The 13,882-nt window shown below is 41.8% G+C and overlaps 1 protein-coding gene across 3 annotated transcripts in view; it reads right to left on the minus strand.

Moving 5' to 3' along the window:
• LOC127416848 (enhancer of mRNA-decapping protein 4) overlaps positions 1-13,882 on the minus strand; it is a 38,106-nt gene that overhangs the window by 6,359 nt on the left and 17,865 nt on the right. For all 3 annotated transcript variants that reach the window (XM_051656418.1, XM_051656419.1, XM_051656420.1), the window contains 5 exons: positions 11,830-11,945; positions 11,353-11,518; positions 9,108-9,294; positions 3,854-4,073; positions 3,162-3,325 (listed from right to left, as the gene is read on the minus strand). In XM_051656418.1, the coding sequence (XP_051512378.1) occupies positions 3,162-3,325; positions 3,854-4,073; positions 9,108-9,294; positions 11,353-11,518; positions 11,830-11,945 (853 nt within the window). The remainder of the gene's footprint in view (positions 1-3,161; positions 3,326-3,853; positions 4,074-9,107; positions 9,295-11,352; positions 11,519-11,829; positions 11,946-13,882) is intronic.

Here is a 13,882-nt window from a genome sequence, read left to right on the forward strand (position 1 = left end):
GTTTGTTGTCTTACAACTCTATGCCAGTATTCCCCACACTTTGTTATGCCACGACATAACAAAGACTGCTGGAGTCTTAAAGGAGCTGCACGTATTTTGCGACATGAGTGATCGGTTTATGCAATCGGCCAAATTACTGATCAACGATCAAGTCATAGGACGTGAATATTGGCCGATACCGTTCGGAGCATCCCTAGTCCCTTCCCCTGCAACTGATGTTAAACCATGGTTAATTGCTACGATGTAACTAAAGTTTGTTGGCTTTTTTTTTTTTTTTTTTAAACTGACGAGTCATTTGATGTGCCTTGTCCAAACTTCCTTTTTCAATAAGATATGCGTCAACACAGGAAAGAAAATCACGCTCATCAAGTCCTTTCATTTGGTCTTTAAAATAACATCCTTATGTCCACATAGAGAGAGAAAGAAAACACACACTTACAGATGGTTATGCAATTGCACATATGGGCAGTATGAAACATTAATATTTAAGGGTGTAATTCAGAGATAGGAGATAGCAGTAAAGGGAAATGGCAGCACACAAGCAGAGCATTAGTCTGTGATTCACAGGAGTTGGTCCCATTTCCCCAACAGAGATCTCTAATGCAACCCAGACTGTAGAGGACTTTAATAACAGTGCAGCTCAATGCAGCACTGCCACAGAAGCACAATGTCTCCTTGAACACAAGGTCATCCACATATTTATGGAATTAAAGAGAAGGAAAGGACAGTGGGGAGGTGGGGGTGGGGTCGAGCACGATTTGTGAATGGAGAGTGAGATCAGGAGATGAGAGCGGTAAGGAGTCACACCTATGGGTGTTATCTCTAACAGCTGTTTGTGTTTTCAGTGAGAACAGAGAGGGATAAAAAGGGGCAGTCCAGACCGAGAGGGGAGAGAGAGAGAATGACACATGAAGTTGGCTGTGGGTGTGTGTGCCTGTGCTGAAAAGCCATTAGTGTGTGCATTGCAGTAAAATAGTGTGTGAAAAACAACTTTCGTGGATTGTTTAACAGGCTCCCGCTTCCTCCTTGTCACACTGGAGCCGAAACCTGGGAAGGAGGAAGGATACGCTACTATGGAGTCCTGGCCGCTGGAAGTAGTCTTTAGAACCCTCGCCGGCATCCACCAGGCCCTCATGGAACTGCAGAAGGAGCAGCAACAACACTTCGAGACACTCCTTCAGGCCCAACAGGTGGACCGGCGGGTCTTGCGGAGCTTGTTACCCTGGGCACCCCCCGCCGCGACCCCGGCAGCAGCAAACCCCCACGTGAAACTTGCTAAAATGGGGGTTCAAGATGACCCAGAGGCCTACCTGGAGCTGTTTGAGTGCACGGCCAAAGCCCTAAGATGGCTGCAGTTGCAATGGGCTGTTCATCTCTTGCCGCTGCTGACCGGGGAAGCCCAGCTCGTGGAACAACAACTGCCAGACACCAACCTTCTGGACTACCCCCATTTGAAGAAAGACATCCTGCAACAGGTCGGCCGCAGTCCAGAAGAGCACCGCAAGCGGTTCCACTCCCTGACTCTGAGCGAGGTCGTCCGCCCGTGCGCTTTTGCACAACAGCTCTGTGACGCCTACCGGCGGTGGGTGCTGGCTGAGAAGGAGAGCGATGACAATAACGTCATCAACCTCGTGGTGCTGAAGCAGTTCGTCTCCCAGCTGCCGAAGGGGAGGTGGAGTGGGTCCAGTGCCGCAGTCCGGTTTGCTGAGGACCATCTAGCGGCGTATCCGGGGGCCGGCGAGCCCTTTTCTCTCTCCCTCCCCTTCCTCTCATCCCGTTCCTGTTCCCCAGAAATGGGGAATTTCTTCCCCTAACCCTCTTCTCTCTCCCCCACAGGCTGGTGAATCCGCTACCCCGGATGTGGACGTGAGGTCTGGGCCGGTCTGCTGGAGCTGCGGGGGTCCTGGACATTTCCAGGGCCAATGCCCCACGAGGGATGTGGAGACATTGGTCCGGGTCTCCGACGCACCACGGGCCGTCCCTGATCCAGCAGGAGCGTACCGGATACCTGTGCGTATAAAAAGGGGTAATATATCAAGCCTTAGTGGATTCCGGTTGTAATCAAACCTCCATTCACCAAAGCTCTATTCAATCCGAGGCTTTGGATACAGGTAGGATGGTGAAGGTGAGGTGTGTGCATGGGGATATTCATGATTACCCGTTAACTATTTGACCGTCACCAGCCCACAGTCTGATCCGGTCCAGTGGACAGAGCTGTGTCAGCAGGTGTTCACGCGGGTGAAAGCTGCGCTTTGTGGTGGGCCGTTATTACTCTCTCGATTTCTCTCTCCCTTTTGTGTTACAGACCGACGTGTCAAACAGGGGGTTGGGCGCAGTGTTATCCCAGGAGGGGTTGGAGCACCCGGGGCTGTACATCAGCCGAAAGCTTTTGGTGAGAGAGTCGAGGTACAGCACAATTGAGAAGGATGGCCATCAAGTGGGCGGTCCTTACCCATCGGTATTACCTCCTGGGAGGGGCCTTCATCCTCTGTTCGGACCACGCCCCGCTCAAGTGGCTCCATCGCATGAAGGATACCAACGTGTGGATCACCCATTGGTATCTAGCTCTTCAGCCATTTAAGTTCGAGGTGGTCCACAGAATGGGGGTGCAGATGGCTGTCGCTTACTTCCTCTCTAGAAATGGGGGGGGGGGGGTCGAGCACCGATTTGTGAATGGAGAGCGAGATCGGGAGATGAGAGCGGTAAGGAGTCCCACCTGTGGGTGTTATCTCTAACAGTTGTTTGTGTTTTGCAGTGAGAGCGGAGAGGGATAAAAATGTGCAGTCCAGACCGAGAGGGGAGAGAGAGAACGACACACGAAGTTGGCTGTGGGTGTGTGCCTGTGTTGAAAAGCCATTAGTGTGTGCATTGCAGTAAAATGGTGTGTGAAATAAAAACATATGTGGATTGTTTAACCGGCACCCGCTTCCTCCTTGTCAAGAGAGTTAAGAACCTTGTCACAGACAGTGTCTTAATTCTTAAAGCATTACTGTTCTTTGATATGAAACTGCATTGTACCCTTGATCACGTAGGTCGTATAGAAGATTATAAAAACATTAAGCGTTTAATAATTAAAAGATTGAAACTCCTTGCTATAAAGGGGGTGGCTGAAGGTACAGTTTCTATATAAAGGACATATGGATGTGTAAATGGAAACCCACATGATCTTGAGTTCTGTGCGTGTGCTCAGGTTGGTGGATAACTGCTGGATGAGGGACAGGAGCACAGCCTGATGGAGTGGACAGGGCTGCTGGCCGAACACTTTCTGAGAGTCAACAGTCTCGCACACATACAGCACCAGATTCAGGTCTGCTGCGGACAAGGCCTGTAGGAAAAATCAGAGACAATTCAGGAAAAGACCTGGAGAGAATGGACTACAGAAATTCATATGGAATAATGTACATTCAGCTGGTCATTATAGGAAAAGAAACCTTGACATGTAAACAGGTACCAGATGTGAAGTGGGGTTTATTTTGCACTAATGGCCAGGTGACTGTACATTATCACACTTATAACACAGTTACTTAGCAAACAAGTAAATAAATGGATGTTATTTATTGATTTAAGCTGAATGAGAGAAGAATCTTGTGTGAAAGGCTCCTAAAGCCCAGTTCACATTGTCAGCGATTTTGTCACTGGATGCATGATAGCTTGTAGTTTTACCGACAATATATCTCATCTGTGATATTTATATATTTATATGACTTTTGTGCAGCTGACCAATAACGTTAGAGTGAAAGCAGTAGGAACACCCACTAGCGACTCACAGTACAGAGACTAGAGACATCTACCGACAAATTCGCTGACAATGTGAACGGGGCTTAAGGCGTGCGAGTGTGTATGCATCTCTAACCTGTTGGAAGGCCTCGTTGAGCTGGCCCTGCTGTAGTAACTGCAGTATGCTGGCCTGCTGGGCCTGGTAGTCTAGGTGTGCGGTGGGGACGGGCGTTCCTGCGGCCGAGCGCATGGCCTGCATGATGCTGGAGGTGACAGCTGCCTGCTGCTCCTTCATGGCCAGACTCACCTCACCCTTGACTATACGTTGCACCTGCGTCAGGATGGAGTCCTGCAAACTGGGAGGATGACAGGCAACTTAAACCTACTCAAAATTTAACACAAATACTTACAAGACAAAATTCTACTTCCTTTACACAACATCAGCATTTATTTCATCCATATGTTAACTGAAATCCGATTAAAGTAATTGTTTTGTTTTGGAAAAATAGGCGCAACACATATGTAACGTCATACAAAGTAGGGCTGGGTATTGATACAGATTTCCCAATTCAAATCCGATTCACAAGCTCTCGATTCATATGGGTATATTTCAGTTATAATGTCCCATTTGCTTACATATATTATAGAAAATCTCTCCCATCTAATGCTGTTAATTATACAGAGGAACTTCTAACTAGGTACATTACAAAAATTAATTTAACTTAATTATATTTTATTAGTTTTTCATAATTTTCACATCAATATGTTTACCCATCCCTAATACAAAGTGTGCAATATTGTCTGGAACCATGTCCAAATACACTCATTTTCTGTCACTCATTTATAAAATTGTGCCTAAATGATTTGCATGCATAGAGTAAGATTTGTGAAAGCGTAAATCAAATTGCAAGCGTAAAAATAAATTGCATGTGCACAGAACATTTTGTAAAGGTGTAAATCAAGTTGCAAGCATAAAAAATAAATATTAGCAAAACTTTAATGCTTTGCATAAGTGTAATTCATGTGTTGTGAATCTGTAATTACGTATTAACACAAAGTAAATTTGGTGTGTATTCTCCTGACATTTTTTCACGCTTACAATTTTAGTACTGTTTTTGCGCCTAAACATTGCAAATCAGCAATCAGAGATATGCAAACAAAGAAAGGGTGTCATGAACAGCTAAACAGATTGACCACGAAGAATCAGTCTGTATGTGTAAAATAAACTACTGCAAACATGTAAATGACTTGTGTTTGTGGCATAAATATTTTCCAGAAATAATCCGGTATACACTGTTCCGTCTTCCCTTTGATATGCTTACACTTTTGACACAAATTTCTCACTGAAAAGAGTTTTGCCAGCGCAAGGGGGAAGGTGGGTGTACCTGCTTCTAGTAACCAATCAAATGAGGTTTTTGAGCAGTTTACTCTGACCTGATTGGTTTAATAACGTGACAGACAGGGGCCTGGGTAGCTCAGTGGTAAAATACGCTGGCTACCACCCCTGGAGTTCACTAGTTCGAATCCCAGGGCGTGCTGAGTGACTCCAGCCAGGTCTCGTAAGCAACCAAACTGGCCCGGTTGCTAGGGAGGGTAGAGTCACATGGGGTAACCTCCTCGTGGTCGCTATAATGTGGTTTGTTCTCCGTGGGGCGCATGGTGAATTGAGCATGGTTGCTGCGGTGGATGGCGTGAAGCCTCCACACGCGCTATGTCTCCGTGGCAACGTGCTCAACAAGCCACGTGATAAGATGCGCGGGTTGACTGTCTCAGACGTGGAGGCAACTGGGATTCGTTCTCCGCCACCCGGACTGAGGCGAATCGCTATGCAACCACGAGGACTTAGAGCGCATTGGGAATTGGGCATTCCAAATTGGGAGAAAAAAGAAAAAAAAAAAAAACGTGACAGACAGCGCCTTCTTCGTATGGCTAAGTGTCATTCCTCTGGGTATCGCTCTTCTCTTAAATATTAAACTGAAATATTAATATATACACATTCTTTTATTGCAAGTGTAAATTTGAGCTAACACCATTTATTGATCTAAATCTCAATCTGGTGTTCAAATGTTTCTTCTTGTTGCTGTTCATTATTTATACTTTATATTATACTTTAGATAATCAGATGGATGGATGGATGGATGGATGGATGGATGGACGGACAGATGGAACTTGCTGGTATCATTGAACTCATTCTAAAAAACAAAATGATATAAGTAAACTATCTATCTATCTGTTCAGAGTTTTTTTTATATGGCTTAATTTATTCATTTGTTTTCTAGCACGAGTTCTGTGATACCAGCTAATTCCAGCTATTGACCAAAATGCCTGGCCAATGATAATAAATATAATTAAATCGTGTATTAATATTTCAGTTTAATATTTAAGAGAGGAGAGATGCCCAGAGGAACGACACTTAGCCATATTAAGAATGTTATTAAACCAATCAGATCAGCGTAAACTGCTCAAGGAAAACCTCATTTGATTGGTTACTAGAAGCAGGTAGACCCGCCTTCCCCCTCGAGCTTGCAAAACTCTTTTCAGTGAGAAATTTGTGCCAAAAGTGTGAGCGCAACAAAGGGAGGACAGAACAGTGTATACTGGATTAATTTTGGAAAATATTTATGCCACAAACACAAATAATTTACACTTTCGCAGTTTATTTCACACTTACAGACTGATTATATGTGGTCAATCAGTTTAGCTGTTCATGGCACCCTTTCTTTGCTTGTATATCGCTGATTGCAGATTTGCAATGTTTTTGGCCATGTTTAGGTGCAAAAACACTGCCAAAAGTTTAAGCACCAAAAAAAAAGGAAGTCAGAAGAATACACAACAAATTTACTTTGTGTTAATATGCAATTACAGATTCACAAAACATGAATTACACTTATGCAGAGCATTAAAGTATTGCTAATATTTTTCTTACGCTTGCAATTTGATTTACGCTTTCACAAATCTTACTCTGTGCATGCAAATTTTTCTATCACACTTGTAACTTCATTTATGATTTTACAAGTCTTACTCTGCGCATGTAAACCACTTAGGCAATATTTAACCTTCATACTCATTGCTCATATAGCGAACTATGAAACATTCACTGTGTAGCAAATGAGTGAACAAGTCAGTGGTTTTGGACTCAGTATATGCATGAATACATACAACTAGTGATCGACCGATATGGGTTTTTTTAATGGCAGATACATTAAATGGTAGATAACACTTCCTTCTGATTTCTGTTTAGTCATCAAATTTTAGTACTTTATTTGCACACAGAAATTGTTAATATATTAGGAAGGAAATAACAGTACACATAGTAGTCCAGCAACTATGGATGGCATGTCCACATTAGCAATCGCATTTCCTCAAGAAATACAGAATCAAACCAATTGCACATACAGTGCATAGTGAATAAGACATTTACTTATAGCACACAAAGCACTTTTACTTTGAAGTTGCACTCCAGCATGAGCAGCAAACTCCTGACTTTTTAAATGGCCTGGATCGCCTGCTTGGATTGTCACAGACTGACTATCATGATTTGTGATTCAGAGGAGCTTTTGATCCTTAAGTTTTTGATTTGGTTGATGGAATACGCACTTCAGAGGAAGATATTAGATGAGTGCTCGACAGGAAGAAAACGCTGGATTTTCGTAAGGTTCGTGAATTACATCCATTTAAACGAGATATCTGCATATTTGCTGACGGTATATAATAGAAGTTTTATTGATATTTGATAAAAATTACAGGGAAACTTTGAGGAGAGACTGTTAGAATACGTGATCCAGAGGAAGATTTATCAGCGTTCCACAGGATGCTGGATCCACTGAAGTTGTGTGAGGTTGGTTTATTACATCTGTTTAAACGAGATTTGCACATATTTGCAAATGGTATATGATATTAGTTTTATTGATATTTGCATTTTTATCATTAGACAAGACGGTTAAATGTTACAGGGAACAGTTGAAGAGAGAGAGAGGGAGAATGAAACAGGCGAGCACTTTAACATTATGAGCTCAAACGCGTGTGCCGCGGCTCTGATATATGGACCGTTTAAATTAGACTGTTGCACACCGGTCTATTATTGTAGTAACATGATGAAATGTAACAACAAAACAAACCGTGACTGGTCGTTTACGTCTCAGTCCCTTTACATGCAAGCAGGTGATTCTCAGTGCCCTCAAGAAACAAAATCGGCCAAAGGGGAGACATTTATTGGACGATGCCAAAATTTCTTTTTATCCCCTTTTCTTCCCAATTTGGAATGCCCAATTCCCACTACTTACTAGGTCCTCATGGTGGCACAGTTACTCACCTCAATCCGGGTGGCGGAGGACAAGTGTCAGTTGCCTCCGCTTCTGAGACTGTCAATACACGCATCTTATCACGTGGCTTGCTGTGCATGACTCCGCGGAGACTCACAGCATGTGGAGGCTCATGCTACTCTCCGCGATCCACGCACAACTTACCACGCACCCCATTGAGAGCGAGAACCACTCAATCGCGACCACGAGAAGGTTACCCCATGTGACTCTACCCTCCCTAGCAACCGGGCCAATTTGGTTGCTTAGGAGACTTGGCTGGAATCACTCAGCACACCCTGGATTCTAAATCGCAACTCCAGGGGTGGTAGTCAGCGTCAATACTTGCTGAGCTACCCAGGCCCAGGCCGATGCCGAACATTTAAAATTCTGAATATATCGGTCGACCACTACATACAATGCCTTTGTATTATGCTCTCTCAAGCACATCATTAATTCAGCATCGTGGCTAGATGTCAAACATGAGCAGAGACAAAATTTCCAGTTTTCAATCCTCTCTTTATACACAGCAACTTCTAGGTTGTTGTATGAGAAAGTCTCTTGGCATCGTGCTGACGCTTACATCATTACTATAGTAACCGATGTAGATACACCGTATATTGGCACTGTCTAAACAAACTGATCAGATTTCAGGACTTGCAAAATGACAGCACGGACCTTTAATCCTATTCGGATCTCAAAACCAAATCGATTTGTGTGCAGTGTAAACAAAGCCTTTAGGTTACTAAATACATGAATATTTTGTTCAACCCTTTTTGGTGAGGGTGGCACTGCAGGACACAACATCACTATACTTCAGCAACACCACTGAATACCTTAACTGAGGATTAAGTGCCAATCTATTTGCAAGCTACTCAATGAAGAGCCAAAAAAAAAAATGCTTGCTCTGCATGAACTCCCGAATCAATCGTTTCCTCTGCTTGCAGTGAAGTTTTCCATAAGTGAAATGAAGGAATAGGAGGGAAAAGAGGAAAAACGTTTGCTGTGTTTCTTCTTTTTTCCCCACTTTAATTGATTTTAGACAAATATTGTATTGGCTCTGTGCTGTATGTGTATGGTGGTAAACCTTACTTTCCCACGATCATGTGGAGCTGATGCTGGACATCAGAGCTCACGCTGGCTGTCACAGTGGTGGCCAGCTGGTCTTGGGAACTCTGGAGGGTGTCAATCATCTGCTGCAGCTGGCCAATCACAGGATCCTGTGCATCCTGGTCCTGCTGTTTCCTGTTCTTGATATGCGTCTCCAGCTGTTGGATGTCTGCAGAGGAATGTTGAGTCATAAGAGATTTGGTCACAGCAACAAATTACAACAAATACAGGAGAGCTGCAGAAATCATTGCTTAGTGGGAAAGAATTTAATTAAATATTACTCCTTTATTACTGTGGTGGAATGACCCGCCCCTCACTCGTCATCGTCGCTCCACCTCTTAGGGCCGCTCATAATGTTAAAGTTCTCGCCTATTTCATTCTCCCTCTCTCCCCTCAACAGTTCCCTGTAACTTTTAACTGTCATGCCTAATGATAAATAGGAAATATTAATAAAACTAATATCATATAACATATGTAAATATGCGCATCTCGTTTAAACAGATGTAATTCATGAACCTCACGAAACTCCACCGTTTTCTTCCCGTCGAGAACTCAAAATATCTTCCTCTGAAGCACGTATTCTATCAGCCAGAATAAAAAAAATTCAGGATCAGAATCAAAAGTTCCTCTGATTCACAAATCATGACAGTCAGTCCGTGACAATCCAAGCAGGTGATCCGGGCCATTTAAAATGTCAGGAGATTGCTGCTCGCGATCTATTAAAATGAATGGGAGAAACTGAAACGCCCAACCAAGAGGCTCTAGCGCCCAATGGTCAACGGATGTAGAAAGAAAGTCCTGCCTTACTGGTAAAAGAGCCAATCACCTTTTAGATACAGACATCGCCTGTCAATCATCTCGAGAACCCGCATGTGCATTAGCTATGCAAGCTGGGAAAATTGTGTTTTCTTAGCGTAATCTGAGGTAAAGAAGCACAATTTATGATACCAGCGTTGACAGATTTTACAGCTGATTTGAAATATGTTCTTTGATCGTAATCTTGACCAACCGTTTTTAAGATTGGGAGCTGCACTGGCATGACTGGAAATAGCCTCTCGGGAGCGTTCCAAAGATGGCTGCCAGTGGACTGACTTGCTAGAAAGACATCTGGATCTGCATAAGCCCATGAGTGCATCTTCAAAGTAAAAGTGCTTCATGTGTGCAAGAAGTAAATGTCTTATTCACTATGCACTTTATGTACAATTGGTTTGATTCTGTATCATTTTTTGAGAAGATGCGATTGCTAATGTGGACATGCCATCCATGGTTGCTGGACTACTGTGTGTACTGCTATTTCATTCTTCCTAAAATAAAAACAATTTCTTCATGTGCAAATAAATTAAAAAAATTTGATGACTAAACAGAAATCTGAAGAAACTTCCATCTACCATTTAAAATACAACATTATTGTTTTATAACTTTTTAAAAAGTTAAAGTTTTGTGTGAAATTGAGTAAATATAGTGCTAAAGAGTTTATAAAAAATTTTTTTTTAGCAATTTTATGTTTATGTTATTTACCATATTAAATTGTGTGACATATCAGCATTGTATCAGCCACCCTGCTCTCTGAATATCGGCATCAGCCATTAAAAAAAAAACCCATATCAGTCGACCACTAATTATTTCCAATAAATGCCTCTATGAGGCTTGACGCGCCATTGTGTCTGTCTCTTGCTCACCCTGCCACAATTACAAAGCCCTCTGGATTTATTTATCACAGTATTATATGGTCAAATATTTTTGAATAATGATTGCTAAACTGTATTTGACCATTATCCCTAGCAACCAATCTCCTACGCTGTGCTAGTTTCAAGCTTCCTATAGCACTCTATGCTCTCTCTCTTCACACAAAAATAATTTCAACATTTCATGTCCATTTAATAATTTAGTATGTAGCTGTGTAATAAGCAAGATAATGTAGTCAGCTGAGTATTCCTGCAAAATATAAAACCATTTCTTTCAGGATTTATTTTGCAATAATGACCGGCTGACTGTACATTATCCCTTAGTAATATGTGATTCCACTGACCAACACAAGCTATGAGCCTGTTTGCTAACTATGACCAAATAAGTTGTGCAAATCCAGTAGAGCTTTAACTATGAGCATTCAAAAATCTTCTAATTCTTTGATAACCATTATGTTTATATTTGCATTACTGTAAACAAGCACAAGCAAAATGACAGATCAAAATGTTTCACTAATAAAGTCTTCTTTGATGGTTCTTACACTCGTGAGTTCCCTGTTTGAAGCTGTCATTGATCTGCTGAAACATGGATTGGCAGCCCCGTTCAAACACAGGCAGCACGATGCTCTGAAAGGTCTCTTTGTAGGCTGCCTGGATGGGGCCCTGCATCGCTTCGGCAACAGCACGGCCAATCGCATCTGTAGTGTTCTGTGAATCGAATGATAGGATAAAAGAAGGATGGAGAAAGAGAGAAGAGGTGTGATGATTCAATTTTCCCCCATATGTGCCCTTATTGTTTCACAATGAATTAATCATTACTATGGAGTGGGCAGTTGGAGCACTTCTTTTGAACTGCTCTGTTTGTAATCTGTCTTTCAGGGAAACATTTTTCAAGTTTTAAAACTCAGCCTTTGGAAAACAGTATCACATCTTATTAATTCAGACAAGCTTAAATGTTAGCTGTGGGAGGAAAAAAACAAGTTTTCAAGTTCCTTTTGCTCAGAACATTAGCGACTGACCTTGGACTTAACGACTTTGGTGACATTTTCCTTCAGTGTTGCTTCCACTGCAGTTAACTTGGCAGCAATGGTGTTGCTCATCTGGCCAGTCACAGGTTCTAGAATCTTTGAAATGGCTGTATAACAAAAGCAAAAAACAAGTCAACCTCAGCAATTTGTAATTTTAAAATCAATAACAGTCACTTCAACAATTTTCAGGCAGTTTACAAAAGCAAAATGTTTTTGTCATCAACTAGGGATGTCCTAAACTACACATACATATTATATACACACACACACACACACACACACACACACACACAAAAATTAACTAGTTGGTGGGTTGCGTAAACGACTACTGGGCTGATCTGTCTAAAGCATGGGTCCGGATACGGACCGAGGGCCATTTCAATCCGGACTGAGCTCTAAATCTTTGTGCTAGTTATCTGACACCTGGCTAAGTGATTGTGTAAGCATATGTGTATACGTGAGCAGCGCTAGAAATAAATATTTCTCTCTGGAGCGGGAATAAAGTGCGTTCAGCGCTTTGCACTTTATTCCTGCTCCGCTCGCATTGCCTCTCTCCCCGCTATAGACATGAGGCGTCGCACAAAGCCTAATTTACTGTATGTATGAGTTGCAGGTGTTATTTTAATATCAAAAACATTAACATCAAAAACGTTAATGTGGTGCCTTTAGAATGTAACGTTTTTTTCCCGTCTATATTCTGCTTTATTAATCAGCATGTTACGAGCCTTTCATAATAAAACATTTTTTTACTAATTTTGTGAAAATTACATGTCATCATAGATGGCAAGGAAAGCCTATTTATACTTATTATGCAAACAGTATTTTAATGCTTCTCTGTTATGTAACTTGTTTGTTTGTTGTTAATAGATTCTCACTTTAAGGAAAATTTTAAAATGTTCCATTCAGACTTTTACATTTTTGTTAACGTTCTCTCAGGGTACACTTCTGAACACCCATACGATGTTTTTTTTATCTGTCACAAGGCCTCCTGTATCCCATACATATATAAATATTTTAACACAAAAACTGTACTGCTGTCATTCAGCTTCAAAACAAACTGTTGATCTTATCTTTTAATATTCACATCCAAGTGCCCTCGACTGATGAAATCTTTTGGTAGAAAGACTCCACTACTTTGGCTGTCTCTGGGCCCCCAATGTCCTCATCTCTACCCAGTTTTGAAAAGAATATTTTGACTGTTTAGGAATATATATATATATATATATATATATATATACACACAGGTGCATCTCAATAAATTAGAATGTCGTGGAAAAGTTCATTTATTTCAGTAATTCAACTCAAATTGTGAAAATCGTGTATTAAATAAATTCAATGCACACAGACTGAAGTAGTTTAAGTCTTTGGTTCTTTTAATTGTGATGATTTTGGCTCACATTTAACAAAAACCCACCAATTCACTATCTCAAAAAATTAGAATACATCATAAGACCAATAAAAAAAACATTTTTAGTGAATTGTTGGCCTTCTGGAAAGTATGTTCATTTACTGTATATGTACTCAATACTTGCTAGGGGCTCCTTTTTGCTTTAATTACTGCCTCAATTCGGCGTGGCATGGAGGTGATCAGTTTGTGGCACTGCTGAGGTGGTATGGAAGCCCAGGTTTCTTTGACAGTGGCCTTCAGCTCATCTGCATTTTTTGGTCTCTTGTTTCTCATTTTCCTCTTGACAATACCCCATAGATTCTCTATGGGGTTCAGGTCTGGTGAGTTTGCTGGCCAGTCAAGCACACCAACACCATGGTCATTTAACCAACTTTTGGTGCTTTTGGCAGTGTGGGCAGGTGCCAAATCCTGCTGGAAAATGAAATCAGCATCTTTAAAAAGCTGGTCAGCAGAAGGAAGCCTGAAGTGCTCCAAAATTTCTTGGTAAACAGGTACAGTGACTTTGGTTTTCAAAAAACACAATGGACCAACACCAGCAGATGACATTGCACCCCAGATCATCACAGACTGTGGAAACTTAACACTGGACTTCAAGCAACTTGGGCTATGAGCTTCTCCACCCTTCCTCCAGACTCT

This window comes from Myxocyprinus asiaticus, chromosome 26 (assembly GCF_019703515.2).
Source record: "Myxocyprinus asiaticus isolate MX2 ecotype Aquarium Trade chromosome 26, UBuf_Myxa_2, whole genome shotgun sequence".
Classification (NCBI taxonomy): domain Eukaryota; kingdom Metazoa; phylum Chordata; class Actinopteri; order Cypriniformes; family Catostomidae; genus Myxocyprinus; species Myxocyprinus asiaticus.